Source organism: Alosa pseudoharengus, unplaced genomic scaffold, assembly GCF_046254945.1.
Source record: "Alosa pseudoharengus isolate Yale_2024_CS ecotype anadromous, Long Island Sound unplaced genomic scaffold, YU_APseudo_1.1 YU_APseudo_1.1_scf_23, whole genome shotgun sequence".
Classification (NCBI taxonomy): domain Eukaryota; kingdom Metazoa; phylum Chordata; class Actinopteri; order Clupeiformes; family Clupeidae; genus Alosa; species Alosa pseudoharengus.
Genome location: NW_027468685.1, coordinates 10294172 through 10315361, shown reverse-complemented (window position 1 = coordinate 10315361; position 21190 = coordinate 10294172). Strand labels below are relative to the sequence as shown.

Below are 21190 nucleotides of genomic sequence, written 5' to 3'. Positions count from 1 at the left end.
GGAAAAGAGAGGGAGAAAAAAAGAAAGAAAGGGGGAGAGGAAGAGGGTGGAGTGAGGCAGAGGAGAAGAGGGTGTGTGAGAGAGAAAGAAAAGGCTGGGGGTGTTTAGGGTCTCTGCTGGTCTTAAAATAACCTCCACACGTCTACTCTTGCAGAGCAGTGCCACTACAGCCACGAACACACACGTGTACAGAGGTGTGTGTGTGTGTGTGTATGTGTGGATATATGTGTGCTTGTGTGTGTGTGTGTGCATGTTTGGCAAAGGCTGTTTAACACAGACCCTAATGATGAAGATCATCAGGAATTTCCTGCAGCTGGAGAGGGGGGGGGGGGCGGAGGAACGGCACAAGAACAAGAGAATGAGAGAGAGAGGAGTACAAGAAAAACAGGGGGAGTAAGACTACAGAAGCCTGTAGAACACTGCTTGTGTGTGTGTGTGTGTCTGCATGCGCGTGCCTGTATGTGTCTGTGAGAGTGCAAGAAAACACTATGTGTGTCTATCAGGACAGTCAGTTAATTTCTCCAAGCCTGCATGTCTGCATTTATATATGTGTGTGTGCCTATGATGACAGCTGCATTTCTGCAGAGTGTCACTGTGTGTCTCCATGGACCCCGTGACCCAGTTCCCCCCCTTCCCTCTCTCCTCTTAGTCTCTCTTTCTCTCTCTCTCTCTATCTCTATCACTCTCTGTGTTTCTCTCCCTTTCTCTCTCTCTCTCTCTATCTCTGTGTCCCTCTCCCTTTCTCTCTATCTCTATCTCTCTCTGTGTCTCTCTCTCCTTTTCTCTCTCTCTCTCTCTCTCCCTCTCTCTCTCTCTCTCTCTCTCTCTCTCCTGCTCCTGTCTCCTTTCCAACCCATTCTCTTTTCCCTGTGTATCTCTCTCCCTGCTACTCCTCTCTCTCCATTCCTGCATCTCTCTTCCCCACCTTTCTCTCGCTCCCCTTACTCTCTCACTCTCTCACCATCTCTCTCCCTCCCCCCCACCTCTCTCTCTCTGTCTCTCACCCTCACATGCTGTCAAAGCTCCTGCCTGTATCTTAGCAACAACTGCACTCCCCTTAGAACTGAGTGAGGGTTTTTTTTCTACACCCCATACACACATTCACACACACACACACACACACACACACACACACACACACACACACACACACACACACACACACACACACACACACACACACACACAGAGAGAGAGAGAGATAGAGAGAGAGAAAGAGAGAGAGAGAGAGAGAGAGAGAGAGAAAGAGAGAGACAGACATTTGGCTACTCAATCAATCACTCACAGACTCTCAATAATAGTCACACACACACACATACTCTCTTATACTCGTATTGAAGACCAGCCAGCTAAACTCAGGTACAAATACATATAGACAGCTGTGACAGGCATATAAATGGTCACATACAGTACACACAAAACACACTTATTAACACAGTAACAAAGTGCATTTTTCAAGGCCTGCCGTAAGACACGTGTTCACCAGCTGATAGAGAGTAACAATTGAACGTCTGTAATCCAAACAAAGGATACCTGTGTGGAGTTTGCCCACCAGAATGGTTCGATTCAAGTTGATTGAACACATACTGATTGCATAATGGACAGGGATTTGGGCCTTTACAGGTTAGGTCACTGATTCAGAGACACAAGCAGGCCAATGGTTTGGGCCTTCACAGGTTAGGTCGCTGATTCAGAGACACAAGCAGGCCAATGGTTTGGGCCTTCACAGGTTAGGTCACTGATTCATAGACACAAGCAGGCCAATGGTTTGTATTATTTTGTATTGGTCTTTGTTTATTCCTCCTGGTGAGGAAGACACTAAAAAACATTTTCAGATGCCAGTCTTGAGAGTTTTAGTGACTGCAACATATCTATCATGGGACTTGATACAAATAATGTATGTTTTCTCACACATGAAATAGTACAATATGACATTCTACTTTAGCACTGTTTTACATTCAGAAAAATGTCTCATACAGATATATGTGAAAAACATCTGTATTTTTGTAAAATAGCAGAGGAAATTACTGGCTGCACCCATGTCTACACAGTTTGATAGATGGCCATCATAGCCTCTTGATGATGAGTACCTTCACTGCTTTCTTCTCAGCCACTGGATGAAAGCCAACTTTTCAGAAAAAATTACTACTGGATGTTGTAGGGCTCCAGACTCACTTTTTGCACAAGTTGCACTGGTGCGCCTAACTTTTTTATTTAGGTGCACCAGCTCAAAAATGTAGGTGCACCTACATTTTTCATCGCGCTGCCTTTATCGGCACAACATCAAGGTCACCTTTTTATCGCTCTCCATATACATTCCATATCTGAGCTGTTGTCAGAGCATGGACCGGGAATCACAGTATTGATTTGATTTGGGGGCCCCCACCACTTTGATGCCATTAGTAATACTGAATATTGTGTGATCATTCACATCAGTGGCGATCCTACTGTAGACACACACACACACACACACACACACACACACACACACACACACACACACACACACACACACACAGACACACACAGAAAATTATGGCTTGCCATTTGTTTCTATTTTATATTTTGGAATTCATAAAGTTCATTTATTTTAATGATTTATAGTATTTTTTGATCAGCATAATTACTAATAGCTAAAAATATATAGTAATTTGAATACTTCATATTGATAGAAGTATATAATATGAAAGTAATAAAAAGTACGTATATTAGAACAGTGTTACGATTGTGCCGGTTCTCCCCTACTCTCGCATAGTAAACACAAATGGAATGTTGGAACATTGAGCTCCCTAACACGCACGCAAAAGATCAGGTTTGCTTCATCTTTTGATGATTAGTTCTGAAGTTTTGTTTAGAAAACCTTGAATCCATGTCCCAAAACCCAAAATCTTAAGTTTGCCGTCTTAACGTACGGAAGATCACAGGAGCCACTTGAAGGCAGAGGACAAAAGTGTGTCGAGCAAAACGTTTGCATTTCAGACTTCTTCGTCCCAGCGAGAGTTTAACAGGTGCAATAATTCAAAACCCCCATGTTATTTTCCCATAGGAAAAATCGCAAGATACCGGATATCAAAGATGGCAGCTTTTTTGTAGGTGAACTTCAGAGGTCTATGCGGTTATCGTCCCAGCCCTATGTGAAGCATTATTGTGACGCTAGCATAGCGATTCCCGGGACACTGAAAGACTGGGCTGCACGAACCTTGGTGTAGCCCAACAAGGAGGACACGGAACCATTGATTTTCGCTTCGAACTGCAGGTCAATGGCCCCTGGAGGCCAATAGGCGGACACAGTTTCTGTGAATATCTTGAGAACTGTTGGGCCTAGGATGACCAGTTTTTGTATATTGGCCTCCAGGGGCCATGTGAACCCATCCAATATCCACTCATTTGATGTATAGCACCACCTAGTTGAAAATGAAAAAGCAAAACCGAAGTGCGCATTTACGTTGTAATCACAGGTATCTTTGGCTGACATGTTCAAAACTGCACAAAATTGCACACCCTGTGAATGCATGCCAAGTTTCGTGGAATTCCGGTCATTAGGGACCATACAATAAATGAATATATGTGTACATTTAGTGACTGTACACTACGCACACACACACACACACACACACACACACTCATAAACACCCGCAAACACACACCTAAAGATACATGCATACGCAGACACACACACACACACACACACACACACACACACACACACACACACACACACACACACACACACACACACACACACACACACACACACACACACACACACACACATACATACACAGGTATGCACACACACACACACACACACACACACACACACACACACACACACACACACACACATACACACACACACACATAAAAACACACACATGCAGGCACACGCACACACACACACACACACACACACACACACACACACACACACACACACTCATACACCCAAAACACTTACACATACATGCAGACGTATAGGCAAGCAGACACACGCACACACACACACACACACACACACACACACCATTACCTTCACACTCACAAATAAAAGAAGCACACATATACACAAAAGCAAAGCACACATGCACACACTCATTTGCTGTACATACACAAAGGCAACCCCCAAAAGTAGGGGATGGAGACAAATTGACAAGCGTCATTTATTTTTGCGGAGAGAATGTGCAGGACTGAGCAGCGGCGATATTTTGTACCGCTCTGTGGTACATCTAGTTTTTAAATATGCAGGATGTGGGACAAAGGCTGAAAGGCATTACTATCTGACTGATATTGTATTATTTCCTCACAGATTCAGAAATGGGAATGGATGCCAAAGCAGTAAAGGTAATGCATTAGTCATTTGACAAAAGCCACAAATGAGTTCCATGAAGTAGTTTTAGCTAAAAATTACTTCATGGTTTAAATTACCTCATGGTTTAAAACCTTGAAAATGATAAAAATATCATATATCTACCATAGGTAGTACATAATATATAGTAACACCCTACATGAGTATAACTGTAATAAGAGAAATGTTTGTATATGACTGACACTGACCTGCAATTCAGTGAAGTAGTATTAATTAGTCTCTGTTCCTTGGTGTGCCCTCAGGATTTTGTGTGATAGCCCACTCTGATTTCCTACTGGGGATTCTGGAGAAGAAGGACCAGAGGAAGAGGTTCCCATATTTTGACAGCTAAACCAACAAAGCAAACTTCTTCAGACTGGACTGTGCAAAGCACCAGGGGGGGCATCTCAAACACACACACACACAGGGGGGGCAATCTCAAACACACACACAGTCCCATGAGCGGCCTGTCTGGGCGGCTGAGGTCAGGAGGCGTGCGCGTTGTGTGTGGGGGGGTGGCGGAGGAAGAGTGCGTGGAGCCGGAAGCCTGGGGGGCGGGCGGGGGAGCCACGGGGGCCGGTGGCTCCATAGGTCCCGCCCCCTCGGCCTCCGCGCTGCACTACAGTGTCTACCCCTCTCACACGCTTGCTAACGGCCTGCGCAGCCATGACAACCAGCGTCACGTGTGCAGGCGCAGGAGCGAGGAGGCGGCGAACGCGAATGCGCAGCAGGACCGATCAGACCGCCACGCTTACACCCACCTGGAAAGCGACACTGCGACACCCCTGCAGCAGGTGGAGACACATACGGCACAGCCCCTCATGCACACAGAGTCACAAACACCATCCTACACACAAGGGGACACTCACCCTGAGATGGAGTTGGAATCCTCCACTGTGCAGCCACAAACACACAGGCAAACACCCTCACCACTGCTCAAGCCCATGCCACCTGCACACACATCCCCTCCCGCCACACCCCTTCCTCCTGACCACACCAAGCCAAACCACACCACAACAACCTGCAACGCAGGCCATGTCCCCATCTCTAGCCCTGCCGAGTTAGAGAGGAAGTACACGCTGCGGAGCTCTGGGCGACCCCGCTTCCCCAGCCACCTGCGCAAGTCTAGCCGGCTTCGTCGAGTGTCTGAAAGCACAAAGGACCGGCAAGAGGACGAGATGGAGGAGGAGGAAAGACAAGTGAAGAGAGAGGAGAAAAACTGGAGAGGAGGAGAGATTGAGCGGGTGAAAACAGAACGAACGCCTGAGATTTCTTCTCCTCCTGCTCCTCCTCCTCCTCCTCCTCCTCCTCCTCCTCCTCCTCCTGCACCCCCCTGTAACCCCCACCCCCCACCCCTTTCCACTCCACCAACAAGAACCTCCAGCTGTCCCATGGGCTGTCCCCCTCATATCAAACGGAAGGGTAGGTTTAGGGGTGCACGGCGCATTGTGGTGAAGGTACCTCGAATTCCTGTGCACCTCAGCCGCCGGCAGAAGAGCTATAAGATCTCCTCACTAGAGGCAGTGTCGTGGGTGGGAGGTAGTAAGGAGGCAAACATGGGTGTGGGCAGTCAGAGGAAAGAGGGAGAGGGACCTCCTCGTGAGCCTACTGCCCTGCTGCGCATGAAGAACAATGGGAAGAGTGTCATGGTGATGTTTCCCCCTGGCGAGTTACCTGTCATCTTGAAGCGTCGCCGTGGACGACCACCTAAACAGGCCCTGCCTGGCCAGCCTGATTTGAAGGAGACCCGGGCAGCTGCTGCTGCCATTGCAGCCGCGGGAGGCAACGCCGACATGCCCAAGAAACCACGGCGACGCAGGCGGGTCAAGCTGCCCTCGCCTCAGCCCTGCTATGTGACTGAAACCAATGACACGTACACTGAGTATGCTGATGTCCTGTCCAAGCTGGCCTTCTTAACGCGGCAGCCTCCCCCCACTGGACGCTGTTCCCCACCGCGATGTTGGACACCAACGCAGCCCGAGAGTGCCAGTGCCTCGCTGCAGAACCCTGCACTCCCCGCGCTCCTTCAAAGACTCTCTGGGTTCCGGAGAAGGGGAGGGAGAGGTGGCGGGGCTGGTTTGCGAGGAGGAGTAGGTGCTGCAGGCATGGGAGGCAGTAGCCCCAAAAGTTCCTTCTGTGACTTTTTTGAGACAATCGGGAAGAAACGAAAGGCTCTGCCGTCTGAACCAGGGGCTCCACGGAAACGGGGGAAGGGAGGTGGACTTGGTGGGGCTGGAGGGATGAACAGGGCCTCGCTTTCGGAAAAAAAACAAGCAGGGGAGGTGGATCCTATGGCCCCACCAGGTGAGAAGCCACCTCGCAAACGACGCTCACGCAAAAATGGACAGCTCAAAGCTGGCCAGGGATTGGCCAGCGATGACTGGGCCAATGGGAGTATGGCCTGGGAGGGTAAGAACACACCTGGCTCCTTGTCCTGCACTGAGGGAAGGGGCAGTGGGGGGATGTATGGCAGCCCAGGAGTTCAGAGCAGCGGTGGAGACGAGGCCCAGGGACTATTTGCAGGGTACTTCCGCTCGCTGCTCGACTCAGATGACTCCTCTGACCTGCTAGACATGTCCAGTCCCCCTGCCCGCAAGCCCCCCGTGGGATTTGAGGGATCACCCCAGCGATGGTCCCCTGCATTCCCCAAATGCAGCCCTAAAGGACAAAGTACTCCTGTGGATGGAGGTCTGCCCCAGACTAAAAGCAGTAGCAGCACCCCAATCAGACCTTCCTATCCATATGGACAAATATCCCCAACTACGCCCTCCTACTCCAAGTCCTCTACACTTTCCCAGTCCCGCTCTCCTAGCTCCCCACACCCCTCCACAGGTTATGCCCCTTTTCCCTCTGGCTATACCAGCAGTACTGGCACACACCCTCACATACCAGCAGGAGCCGTTAGTTCTCCCAGCCACACCCAGCAGAGGGCGAGTGACTGCAGCTTTGGTTTTGGGGCAAAGGCTTCGTCATCTCCCTCTACCCAGTGTCAGATGGGCTACGCAAACTACCAGCCCGCAGCCAAATGCAGCTATGGAGCCTATAGTCCTGGCCACTCTGCCCTGATGAGAGGGGAGGGGAACGGCCCCACATCTCCAGGAGGGGGTTACATGATGATGTCCAAATCCAGCCACCACGCCTCCTCCTCTGGCTCTCTGCCTGAGGAGTATAGGCAGTTTGCAGGTCAGTGGGGGTACCGCCAGGCCTGGGGAGGGAGCGAGGGTTTTGTGGGGAGCCAGTACCACAGCTATGCAGAGTACACTGGTGCCACAACATCTCCAGAGTCCAAAGACATCCTGGACATCTCAAACTACACACCTCAGAAAACCAAGCAAAGAACATGCTCAGACACCCTCTCTGAGTCATCATCTGACTCCTCACACATTAGTGGAGGTGGCAGGGGGGCCTACAGACAAAGGGAGGTGCCTGTGGTCGAAGGACAGTCTAGTTTATCAAGTCTGGAGAAGCTGATGATGGACTGGAATGAGAGTTCTACCGGTCCCTCCTACAACTGGAGCCAGAGCATGCTATTCCAGGGCGGGTCCAAGCCAGGTCGTGGAAGGAGAAAACAAAGCGAAAGCCCACAGGGTGAGAAAGAGGCCTGTCCTTCAGTGACCGTGCCTCCAGGGTCCCCTGTAAGCCCGTCCTCTCACAGTTCAGGGTCCAAGCGGGTTGGGGTCGGGGGTCGGGGGTCGCGGGGGTCCCGAGGAGGACGATATGGGTACTCGCCGTGCCAGAGGGAGCGCTCTACCACCAAATCCAAGTTGCCGTCCCAGAAGTCTCCCACGAGGAGCATGTTCCAGGAGACTCTGGACTACTACAGCGGAGACAGTAGCAGCCTATCCCCGATGAGCCACGGCCCTGAGACCTGTGAGTACCCCTCGCCATACTCCGGGCACAGCTCGACCGCCTCCTCTGATGAGCGCGCCTCTCAGATCTACCCCACCGACTCCACTTCCCTCTCTCCCAGCCCATCTGTGCAACTGGATGTCTTGAAGCCCTACCCCAAACCAGCCCAGGCCCCTCCCTCTCAGCCCTACTGCTCCTCCTCCTCCTCCAGGACATTTAGCCCCACCCTCTCCCCAACTCCCCGCCTCCTGCCTCAGTGTGGCTCGTCGGTGAGTAAGGAGCAGATCTCGCAGTACGACTCGCCCAGATACAGCTCCTCCCCTTGCTGGTACAACCCCCACGCCTACGAGGATCCCCGAAACACGTCCAAACGAGACCTGCCCATGATGAGCCCTGGTCTGAGAGCTATGCCCCCTTCTCCTTACCCTGGCCCTGTACAGAGAGCCCCCCCTCACACAGGGGTGTGTGACCCGGAGGAGTACATGCGAGGGGGGGTGCTGTGCCAGCTGCTTGACCAGTCCAGTGAGGACTGCTTCACCAGCCTTTAGAGGACATCTCCATGGCAATGCAGCGCAGGTGAGGTCTGGCCTACCTTGTGGATGCTTATCTGTTATGTGCAGTAGTGCAACGTCCCCCCCCCCCCCCAGATGTTCAGGTTTTTGTTTTGGACTCAAATTTAGGTTAGGTTTAGGTTTTCATAATTGCTCTGAATGCAATGTATTTTGAAGGGGTTTCTCTATCAATCTTATGCAAAAACACTGATGCTGGGCAACTACATTATGTGTGAAATACAGGAAAACTTTTGGGAGCAGCCATCTGTGTCAGATCTACACTCTTAAAATGAATGTGTTGTCCCTATCTGGACACAGAGATGAGTTTTCAACACATTTGTTTTAAGAGAGTAGTTCCACGTCCATTACTGTAAAAATGTCCCTGGGTCATCTGTATGAAACACTCAAATTAATGTTAGCTCATCTGTCACTAGTGTGGTAAATTAGTGGCAAGTTACTAGTGATCAACACAATGGCTATCAGTTGTTGGTTTCCTATTTACACAATCACACATACTCAGTACAGTATCTGTTGTATTGTCTTAGACACTATTTTAAACTGATGCTGATATACCATACCAATGGGGCAGATGTGGGAAAATGTATTTTAATAACTGTAATTTCCCACCTATTAGCCACGGCTAATACATTGATTTAGCTAAATTTCTTCAGCTATGAGGTTAATACACGGGGCAGTTAATATGGTATTAATACGGTTTTGTTTCTTTTAACTTGCATAAAACACTGTCCTGCGGCCTACAGTATACACAATGTGGCTAATGCACAGGGAATTACTGTACATGCGCACAATTATCAGATATGTCTGGTTGCAACAAATGGGACTTTTATAAGCATAGACGAATTCTTTAGAACTTCTACCTTTAAAAAACTGCCTAAAATAGTCAACTGAACTAGAATTACAGCATTTTGATGAAACATTAGGAACTTAAAGGTGCTCTAAGCGATGCTGGGTAATGTCACTTCTGTTGACTTTCAAACAAAACAGAGAGCTAGCTCCTCCCCCTCCCTCCCATGCTGCTCCCATGCCATTGAAACTCTCCTAAACGCGCATCTTGTCTGTGATTTGCTGGAACAGTTTGTTATGTTTTTATGGGCTAGGTTTGCCCAGGTTGTTTTTGTTGCCGTTTTTGGGGCCCACAGAGATCGCGTTTTTTTACAGTGTATACAGGATACAGACAGCTAGCGGTTGGTTAGGTGATGTTTGCAGTAAGTGACATAAAATGTTTTAGCCTAAAAACGTGTGCCATTGCTTAGAGCACCTTTAACGCCCACAGTGGCGGCAAACTTCAATAAGGTGATGTCAGAAGGCTGATACATTACTGCCTCTAAAATAATGTATGAAATCTTAAGATTTTATTTAATTTAATAAATGTACAAGTATGGTTTCAGATAAGATGTACATATGCTCTTGCACTGAAGTATTTTTTCTCTGTCTTTCCCACTTTTAGGAGATACAAGGACATCTCTCTTTCGCTCATTTTTACTCCTTTTTTAAAGACTGAAGAGAAGAAACAGAGGAGAACAGCTGAACTCTGTCTTTCTCCAGCAGTGACAATCAAAAGACAACCATGTGCACACACACACACACACACACACACACACACACACACACACACACACACTCTCACACACACACACACACACACACACACACACACACAGACACACACACACACACACATAATGTATCTGCCTCTCCCTCTTCAGTTGGACTGGGTGGGGTGTTTGGAAAGTGGTTGGTGCTTCTAGAAGTGAGGGAGCAGTCAGTCAGGGAATCAGGCCACCCCCCTCAGTTTACCAAACCTATCAATCATCAAAATCCTCTGGTTTGGACCCCTGACTTCAACCTCTCCCTCCCTTTCGGTTTCTGTTTTCTCTTGTTTTCACTTGTACTTTCTTACCTACCAATCTTTAAACACTCTACCCTGGCCCTGCGTTAGTGACGACTCCTGTATCACCAGCATCTGTACATTAGGCACACCAAACGGCTCAGTGTTGTTATGGAAAATGCTATGTTCATGCTACAAAAAAAAAATCAGTATGTGTGATGGCAGTTTTGTTGTAGAATGGTGCTTAGGCACAAAGAACAGGGACAGACAAAACGAAACATAGACCTGAATCTGATTTGGGGTGTCTGCTATCTCATACAGGGGAGTGAGGGGAGTGTCTAAGACGACTGGCCCTTTGTTCTTCTCTTTCTGTGATTGGTCCGCAGCATGGTTTTCTGCTCCTCTCCATGTTGTCCCTGTGCGTACATCATTTCCTGTCTGGAGAGGAGGAAGCACACTTGTGCCCAAAGACTCATGCCCATGATCCTGGTGCTCAGATGCCAGTGTGGGGGCATTCCTGATCCTCTTTTCCTTTGACTTTGTTCCTGTTCTCTCTATCTTTCTCTCCGTGGTTGGCTGTATTGTGCTGCTCTTGTGATGATTATTATATATGTCTATTCCATCCCAGTGGGGTATTTAAATACATGCTCTTCTGATCATTGCTTAAACACATGTCTCCTGTGTGAATGTATGTGTATGTTTGGGAAATACCAATGGTAACATGACTATGCCAAAGCCTCCACTTGTGCAAACTGTGTATGGTATGCATTAGTATCTAAATTTGGATCAATATGTATGTGTGTGTAAGTGTGAGAAGTTTTAAGACAATAGGTTTGTGTGCATGTTTGGACCCAGTTGGGATATGTTTCTGTTTGTTCCTGCCAGGTGAGTGTGCCTGAGTGTGTCTGTGTGTGTGTGTGTGTGTGAGAGAGAGAGAGAGAGAGAGAGGGAGAGAGAGAGAGAGAGAGAGAGAGTGTGTATGTGTGTGTGTGTGTGTGTGTGTGTGTGTGTGTGTGTGTTGTCCTCTCTGGTTGAGTGTATGAGCATACATGACTTAGTGTACAATTTTACTCAAACCAAACATTTAATGTATTTTGTAGATTCCTGGCACAGTGAGGAGAAACTTCTTTCATGGCAACGTGCATATTTCTGAGAACGTATTCAATTTCAGGTCAAATTCAGTTCAACAACGCATGCCAGAGAGATGCCATAGAGAGGGTGAGCTTGCACTACAGTCTCTCCTGTTCAGCCCTTCTGATTTCAGAGACGGTATCAGCGTAATATTCTAACAACACACACACACAAAATCACAAATATCCCCTATTTGTCAACAGCCTTGCTGCTGCTACTGATAGTCTGTGGTCTGTAATCCACAGGAGTCCTTGGAGCCATCCCTCTCTCTTCACAGGTACTGCCTCGGATTAGGGCTTAACTGAGATGAATGGGATCAACGTAGCAAAATGCCCTGCATATCATCCTGTCTCACACATCTATATATCACACTATATTTACATGGTTTTGAGATCATACTGCACTGAGACACATTAATCCTGTGTAAAAAGGTAGAGAGACAAGTTCCAGTGTTACCAAGGGAATTACTAGGAAACAGAAGAGCCAAGCTGCATGTGGACATTGTGGTAACCTAGGCACAACTGAGTTCACGCGGCATGGTGAACTCCATGTTGTCATGGTGAAGCCTTTGGAACACTCACATTTCCTTATGACATGGATGTCTACCGCAGCCTCCTGGAGAAATCAAATGTAGCTTTTGGAAAAACAAATTATGCCCGAACGAAGCCTGAGGTACAACATGCATGATGTAAATGGATGACTATACGTGACTGTCTAAAGCTTATGTTACACAGGGTAACTTTCTGAGCAATGTTGCTGGACACTGTTCCTGAGTATTGTTGTTCTGGCACGTTCCCATTGATATTGCCGAAATTTCTTTTTCTGGGCTCATCAGTAGGCAAATTGTCATGATCATCCAATCAGAAGACATGGAACTGGCTATGTGTTTACCAGTCGCATTGCTCCGAAAGATGTCCGATGTGTCATCACCTTAAGGCACTGAGCTGTCTGCCTTACTGTTGCAGGAAAAGGTGGAACAGGAACAACCATACCTGACAACTAGCCCCCTTAAGATAGCGACGGTCTAGGCAAATCTTAAAGAAGCTATGTGGAATTCAGCAGGCTTTGAGTTGTCTTGAACAAAGCAACATGACACTTTCCCATTGACATGTATAGTATTTAATACAGCAGCCACACGTGGTACAATGTGGTATTACAAGAGAGCCGGTCCGGTACTGTCTGGTTTGCATGCTAACTTCAGTGGATATCTGGACAATACAAAGCATAGGCGTTTTTGAAATTACGCCAAAATGGTTGTTTCTTCACATTCTGTTGATATTTGTAAGTCATTATTGAATGGTTTTATTATTATTATTATATTATTATTATTATTATTAATAATAATAATAATAATAATAAAAAAATGTCCACATAGTATCTTAAAATTAAATTGTCCTCTTTGACCAGCATGTCTGGCTACTTTTGAAACAGTTTTTTTGTTTTGAATTGGTCTTAGCAAAGCATTCTCATAGGACTCTTTGCCAAACTGAGCACCAAATTATTAATGAATAATTGTAATAATTAGATGATCCCTAACATTTTGTGATCACATTCTGAGCAGTGTGAGACTTAATATTTCAATAAGGACAGGACAATGACCATCAGGGTCTCCCAATATATTGATGAGATGGACACAAAGAACACAGTGAGTGGAGTTTCCTCCAACAAGCTGATGCTTATTATATTTCATGACACCTTTTATTCTATTTTTACCACAGCTTCCCTATTTCCATGTGATCTTGTAAAGATGTCCCAAAAGTAAATGAAAAATCGGTAACACTTTACTATCTACATTAGAGTGACATGACACTGCCATAACCCTAACCCTAACCCTAACTTGTCATGACAAAAACTTAATGACACTTAATGACACAAAAGTGACAGAAGCGTTATGTCATAAACGTTTATGGCTTGTTTATAATGTTTATGACACGTTCATGACAGTGTCATGTCACTCTTATGTAGATACCTTCAAGTAAAGTGCAACCGAAAAATCATTATGTCTATCATTAGGAGACACTGAAATGTTTAAGATGTATATTAATATGAAGGAGGTCCTGTTCTAACAGCAGCCTGCTCACCTGATGGACAATATGAATGATGATTTCTAGCACTGTGGTAGCCTAAAGATACTTTTACTCTTGATAGATCTCACCCCAACCCCAGTGATAACAAAACACTAGTGCACACAATGGTGACCACTTAATGCACACGTACATGTGCTTTTTCTGTAAAGGACATAATATACAGTAATGTACTGTATATGTGTGTGTATACATGTATGTGTGTGTGTGCTTTAATTGTTAAGCGTAGGTTTTTAAACTGTTCAACAAGTTTTAATATAAGTGTTTACGTGTGTGTTTTTATCTGTATATGCGTCATGCTTTAGTAGGCTACAAGTTCATACTGAATTGTTGAATTGATTTCATGAAGCAGTAATCCAAATGTACTGAAATACATTGACTTCTACTTTAGTGTGTGTGTGCGTGTGCGTTTGCGTGTGTGTGTGTGTGTATGTGCGCGTGCATTTGGCCATGAGTGTGAGGAATGACAAATGCAGTCTTTGAGCTATTTTGATCCATCATATCTGTTGCTAAAAAAGAAAACAAAAGTAAATAAAATAAATAAATAATGTCAAATTTATATTGAAAAGTAAACCTGTGTTACTCAAAGCCTCAAATAAGACATATTAGTAATATATAGAAACACATATTGTTTTTTCTTTTTTGTTTTCTTGTGTAACTGATACATTTTACTACTAAATAATACATTTGTTAAAATGGCCTAAGTACTTAAATCATTCAGATATGTTTGCAATCTGATTTAATTATTTTAATCAGATTGCCTAGCTCTTTTAGGAATAATTGGGTTTTATATTTTATAAGTTTCGATTATGTACAGCAATAATGATGCCATGGGGCATTTGACAGCACAATTTAGTAACATACTGTATGTTGCATGTTACACATCCTAACATTATGGTACATTAAGCATATATTCTAATATTCTTCTAGAGTACAATATTTAGTCATTTAGCTGATACTTTTATCCAAAGCAACTTACAGCAACCAAGGTACAGTTAATAAAGGTGTACCGTCACACCGCTGTGAATGGAATGTTGGAAAATGAACGATCTAAAGAATATCTGGGTTCATGAACAGAATCTTATTTTAGAATGTTCAAAAACCCACACCTTTAAGGGTTAAAGGTACCGCGTACAGTGCCTTTAGGATATTGTTAGTGCAGCAATAAGTGCCATTAGGATATTGTTAGTGCAGCAATAAGTAGGGGTAGATTGCCCTAATATGGGACGTTTTTTGCTTTTCGGACTTCAGTAGTAGGCTATATTAGGCTACAATGTGAGGGCAACACATTAAATCCACATCCACATTGATCACAGGACCCTACAGCTTTGGCTTTGCCATAGTTTCACTGACATTCATCAGTTTGGGGAAGAGCCACACCCACTGGAGCAGCATCCCACATTAGGCAGTCCCACATTAGGACAATTCATCATACTACTCACATAAAATGGAATAACAGTTCAAGTGAAATCAAGGGAGAGAGAAGAGGGATAGACAGCATAGGGTAGAGTGTAGTGGCAAATGCTAGATTAGGCATATCCAGCTGTCAGCAGTGTTAAGAGAGCAGGTACTCTCCGAAGACAACTATTTTAACATGTAACCAACAATTTCTATAAGATACACACATTTTTTTCAGGTGAAAGACAAAGGCGTTGGTTGGTACACTGTCAAACCAGTTTTCTAAATTACTTTTTAGTTAAGTAAGAGGCTCTGTCCTAGGTAAGAGGACAGAGCAAAATGCAACCATATTCTGCTTACAAATCAAATAAAATCTTGTAAAAACTTGAGATTGACCAGTACACATTTTAAAAGGGTAAATATGTATTATTACATGCAGTGGTTACAACTAACAAATGGCACCCATTTGGTGGAATGCCTTGGAGAATTAGCCAAAAAGATTCAAAATGAAGCATTTTTTTTTTTTTCATTCAGCGCCATATACTGTCAGTTACTCCTATTGCAGAAGAGTGAGGAAATAAAACCGGTGGGCGTGTGGCCATCTTGTTTTCATGGGACAACACAACACCACTACATATGTCAGTGGCCTGTCCCCCGTGCCATGGAGTAAAGAGTAAAGAAAAGAAAAAAACAGCAGTTATTTAGTCAAATCAGAATGATATGTTTTGTTTTGCTCATTTGAGGGAGCAGCACACACTATTCTACTGAAAAGGCCTAACTAAGGGTTCTTTCAGTGAGATGCCTCACCTGGCCCTCCAGTGGCAGAAGGCTGCAGTGCAGCCATATTCAGGTACATTTGTGTAGAGCAGTGTTTCTCAAACTTTTTCAAACCAAGGACCACTTAACAAATAAACAAGAAACTCACAGACCACTTAGCTAAAAAAAGAAAGAAAGATTAGACCTACTTCAACAGTACACAATAGGATGGATTCAGAGGATTCAATTTAAACTGGCATATCTTACATAGGCAGTGTCTTCCGTGCAGCGCAGCCTGGAAAATGACGTTGGGGGCTTAAAACACCAAACACCATGCTATCCGTGCATCTTATTAGCATACAAGCCTTTATGGTCATTTGTGCTGCATCAATGGAGAAATTAGTGACATGTTTACAACATTTACACCCCTGCTGGTCGGGGAATAAGTTCAAAACTGAAACTTTGTTGCCTTTGACTTCTAAGCACCTTAATGTACAGTGAATTACTACCCATGCAAGGCAAGACTGACATCAAACATTTCAGCCACGGTAAGTTCCACTTGGGTATGTTTGAAGTCCGTTTGTATGAGACTCTCACCTATCAAATGTACTCGAGCATTCTCACCTGATGGAAAATATGAAATATGTCAATCTATCCATAAACAGTAGGTGACTTTAACTAACAGGCCAATGATTATAATAAGCACATACGCTTTTGCGATCAACCATACTAACATAACCCTAAAGACTACCAGGTGAAGAACTGAAGAGATGTACTTTTTGACAGCCTGTTTTATTTCTGCTTTTCAAAATCATTTTTTTGCAGCCTCATGAACATAATTGCAGAGTGCAGTTTAAAGTTTTCCAACGGCAACCTTATATCCCAGACAGCAATAAGGCACACAAACAACCCGATCAAAGGAATGTCCTTCAATATGGGCAATAATACCATAGATCAGTGGTTCTCAAATGGGGGTACACGTACCCCTGGGGGTATGTGAAGGCACTCCAGGGGGTACATGAGATTTTAAAATATACATATATTTAAAAAGTAGAATCCATGCAAAAATACTTTAAAAACAATTATTTAATAAATATTTCAGGAAAATCTAAGTTCATAAAATGGAGTCGTGGTTGAAGCGTAGCTGTAATTCTTGTGAAAACACGAAGGGACAAGTGGCAAAGAAGGCCAAACCAGAGCCAGCAAAATTCCAGCTGTATCTTGAAGAATATGTTTTACTGCTCTGTTTTAAGTCTTTTTTTTTTCGACTAAAAATGCTTTGCGCTGGTTAGGGGGTACTTGGCTGAAAAAATATTTCACAGGGCGTACATCACTGAAAAAAGGTTGAGAACCACTGCCATAGATAAATGCCACAGAATAAAATGCCAAATGTCTCAAAACTACATCTTTGAGCATTGTGACCATAATAACGTCGTCATTGATAAAATAAAACATGCCACCAGGGGGCCCCACACCAGCCCTTTCTGCGTCATCTAAAGCATAGTCAGAGTAGTTCCTGCGCCAGTATATGAATGTCATCCATTGTCCTTATCTATCATCAGTTTGCATGTTATGTGTTAGACTGTTACTTAACAGTACTGTTAATACTAGAGGATTGTGTCTACAGAGATCAATCTGCGAGGAGACCATCCCCATCTTCTCCCCATTTCTCTCCTGCTCTCACTGTATCTGTCGACCACCATTCCTGTGCTCTGAGTCATCCTCCCTTCCTATTGCAGCATTTCCATGGTTACTATTGAGGAGGGCAGCAGACAGTTTGGCATAGTACTGTGTTGAAACATAAATGCCTACTAGGCATTAAACACACATTGTTGTGTTGCAGTTTAAAGGGTCATGATTGTAAGCACACTCATACAAAAAAAGCATTCGCATTCCAGGCCTCTGCCAGTGTTTGGCCTTTGTGACTAGATTGTAAAGTCCTCTCAAAATGCAAACTTACACATGGGTGCGTGGACACAAACACAAATTTTTTTAACAGGCGCCAAGTGTAGGCTACAGTTAGCAGACCTTATTTTGTTCAAAGAATGTGTTCTGTGCAATGACACAATTTAGCATTGTGCCCAAAAACACAGAAAAGAGCACACTCTTGTGCAAAGTAAACTGTGTAAAGTTCTGTATGGTAGAGCATGGGATGGTAGACCGGTGGTAACAATGATTAAAAATCTCACAGGAACCGAACCCGTGACAGTCGTTGAAATATTTCTTCTACCTAACAATCAAGCTGAGTTGAGCACTTAAGCAAACAATATTGATGTACAGTACAATAAGAGTTGAGCAGGTTTATCTGAATACAATTGTAACCTGTTTGTAGTCAGTCTGCCAGCCTGCCAGAGTGCTTTCTGCCAGCTCAGGGCCCGAGACCCGAAAATTCAACACAGTGGCTTTGTCCGGCTATCCCGACATTTAAAAGATTCCTTTGATACCAGTGGAGCAAAGGCTCTGATGGAGCGCAGCTGGTAAGCCCCAGTGGCCTAATGGATAAGGCACTGGCCTCCTAAGCCAGGGATTGTGGGTTCGAGTCCCATCTGGGGTGAGGCGGAGCAGAGTGGCGCAGCGGAAGCGTGCTGGGCCCATAACCCAGAGGTCGATGGATCGAAACCATCCTCTGCTAGGCTAAGCCTTTAGGTGCCACGATAGTAGAGCCGCACACATTTTGCCTTTCACAACCCACAGCCTGACACGGGAATGAAAACTACGACCGGCAGGCTTTCACTGGGGAACGTGCAGCCATTTCCGTATCCGACTACGCACCTCCTTTGACTTGTCCTGATCATCTCATCTGCATTTTCTCAAATCTGCCTTGCAATCCAATCAAACTGCAAGGAGAGCACTGGAGCTAATGGAAATGAGCAGGCAATCAGAACTGAGGCAGAGCAGAGTGGCGCAGCGGAAGCGTGCTGGGCCCATAACCCAGAGGTCGATGGATCGAAACCATCCTCTGCTAGGCCGAGTTTTTAGATGCCTCTCCTGCGCGTTGACGCGCGCCATTTCCCTCAGAGTCTGGGCCAGCGCTGACAACGGCGAGTGGAGGGGGCTTCGGAGTGGGGAACCTGTAGCCACTTCCACGTTTATATACACGTTCACTTGACTTAGTCTTGATCTTCCCGTCACTTTACACTGTCGTGTAAAATGCAAACACCTCTTCAAACAATCTTCTGACATGGAAACATTTCAAATCAGGAAATATAGCCATGCTCACCTGCCACAGTCAGTCTGGAGTGCTTTCTGCCAGCTCAGGGCCCGAGACCCGAAAATTCAACACAGTGGCTTTGTCCGGCTATCCCGACATTTAAAAGATTCCTTTGATACCAGTGGAGCAAAGGCTCTGATGGAGCACAGCCGGTAAGCCCCAGTGGCCTAATGGATAAGGCACTGGCCTCCTAAGCCAGGGATTGTGGGTTCGAGTCCCATCTGGGGTGAGGCGGAGCAGAGTGGCGCAGCGGAAGCGTGCTGGGCCCATAACCCAGAGGTCAATGGATCGAAACCATCCTCTGCTAGGCTAACCCTTTAGGTGCCACGATAGTAGAGCCGCACACATTTAGCCTTTCACGACCCACAGCCTGACACGGGAATGAAAACTACGACCGGCAGGCTTTCACTGGGGAACGTGCAGCCATTTCCGTATCCGACTACGCACCTCCTTTGACTTGTCCTGATCATCTCATCTGCATTTTCTCAAATCTGCCTTGCAATCCAATCAAACTGCAAGGAGAGCACTGGAGCTAATGGAAATGAGCAGGCAATCAGAAGTGAGGCAGAGCAGAGTGGCGCAGCGGAAGCGTGCTGGGCCCATAACCCAGAGGTCGATGGATCGAAACCATCCTCTGCTAGGCCGAGTTTTTAGAGGCCTCTCCTGCGCGTTGACGCGCGCCATTTCCCTCAGAGTCTGGGCCAGCGCTGACAACGGCGAGTGGAGGGGGCTTCGGAGTGGGGAACCTGTAGCCACTTCCACGTTTATATACACGTTCACTTGACTTAGTCTTGATCTTCCCGTCACTTTACACTGTCGTGTAAAATGCAAACACCTCTTCAAACAATCTTCTGACATGGAAACATTTCAAATCAGGAAATATAGCCATGCTCACCTGCCACAGTCAGTCTGGAGTGCTTTCTGCCAGCTCAGGGCCCGAGACCCGAAAATTCAACACAGTGGCTTTGTCCGGCTATCCCGACATTTAAAACATTCCTTTGATACCAGTGGAGCAAAGGCTCTGATGGAGGGCAGCTGGTAAGCCCCAGTGGCCTAATGGATAAGGCACTGGCCTCCTAAGCCAGGGATTGTGGGTTCGAGTCCCATCTGGGGTGAGGCGGAGCAGAGTGGCGCAGCGGAAGCGTGCTGGGCCCATAACCCAGAGGTCGATGGATCGAAACCATCCTCTGCTAGGCTAAGCCTTTAGGAGCCACGATAGTAGAGCCGCACACATTTTGCCTTTCACAACCCACAGCCTGACACGGGAATGAAAACTACGACCGGCAGGCTTTCACTGGGGAACGTGCAGCCATTTCCGTATCCGACTACGCACCTCCTTTGACTTGTCCTGATCATCTCATCTGCATTTTCTCAAATCTGCCTTGCAATCCAATCAAACTGCAAGGAGAGCACTGGAGCTAATGGAAATGAGCAGGCAATCAGAACTGAGGCAGAGCAGAGTGGCGCAGCGGAAGCGTGCTGGGCCCATAACCCAGAGGTCGATGGATCGAAACCATCCTCTGCTAGGCTGAGTTTTTAGATGCCTCTCCTGCGCGTTGACGCGCGCCATTTCCCTCAGAGTCTGGGCCAGCGCTGACAACGGCGAGTGGAGGGGGCTTCGGAGTGGGGAACCTGTAGCCACTTCCACGTTTATATACACGTTCACTTGACTTAGTCTTGATCTTCCCGTCACTTTACACTGTCGTGTAAAATGCAAACACCTCTTCAAACAATCTTCTGACATGGAAACATTTCAAATCAGGAAATATAGCCATGCTCACCTGCCACAGTCAGTCTGGAGTGCTTTCTGCCAGCTCAGGGCCCGAGACCCGAAAATTCAACACAGTGGCTTTGTCCGGCTATCCCGACATTTAAAACATTCCTTTGATACCAGTGGAGCAAAGGCTCTGATGGAGGGCAGCTGGTAAGCCCCAGTGGCCTAATGGATAAGGCACTGGCCTCCTAAGCCAGGGATTGTGGGTTCGAGTCCCATCTGGGGTGAGGCGGAGCAGAGTG

At 46.1% G+C, this 21190-nt stretch overlaps 1 protein-coding gene and 4 non-coding genes across 5 annotated transcripts; all 5 read left to right on the top strand.

The window, feature by feature from the left end:
• Positions 1-4803: 4803 nt before the first annotated feature.
• ahdc1 (AT hook, DNA binding motif, containing 1) lies at positions 4804-8610 on the top strand (the record flags this gene model as incomplete). The annotated part of the gene is made up of 1 exon (XM_076301725.1): positions 4804-8610. A coding segment is annotated over exon 1 (3807 nt), but the record flags the coding sequence as incomplete, so codon positions are not given.
• Positions 8611-18444: 9834 nt separating this feature from the next.
• trnar-ccu (transfer RNA arginine (anticodon CCU)) lies at positions 18445-18517 on the top strand. Its single transcript has one exon. It is a non-coding gene; the product is annotated as a tRNA-Arg (tRNA).
• Positions 18518-19330: 813 nt separating this feature from the next.
• On the top strand, positions 19331-19403 carry trnar-ccu (transfer RNA arginine (anticodon CCU)). The gene has a single exon. It is a non-coding gene; the product is annotated as a tRNA-Arg (tRNA).
• Positions 19404-20216: 813 nt separating this feature from the next.
• trnar-ccu (transfer RNA arginine (anticodon CCU)) lies at positions 20217-20289 on the top strand. The gene has a single exon. It is a non-coding gene; the product is annotated as a tRNA-Arg (tRNA).
• An 813-nt stretch (positions 20290-21102) lies between these two features.
• Positions 21103-21175, top strand: trnar-ccu (transfer RNA arginine (anticodon CCU)). Its single transcript has one exon. It is a non-coding gene; the product is annotated as a tRNA-Arg (tRNA).
• The last annotated feature ends 15 nt before the right edge of the window (positions 21176-21190 follow it).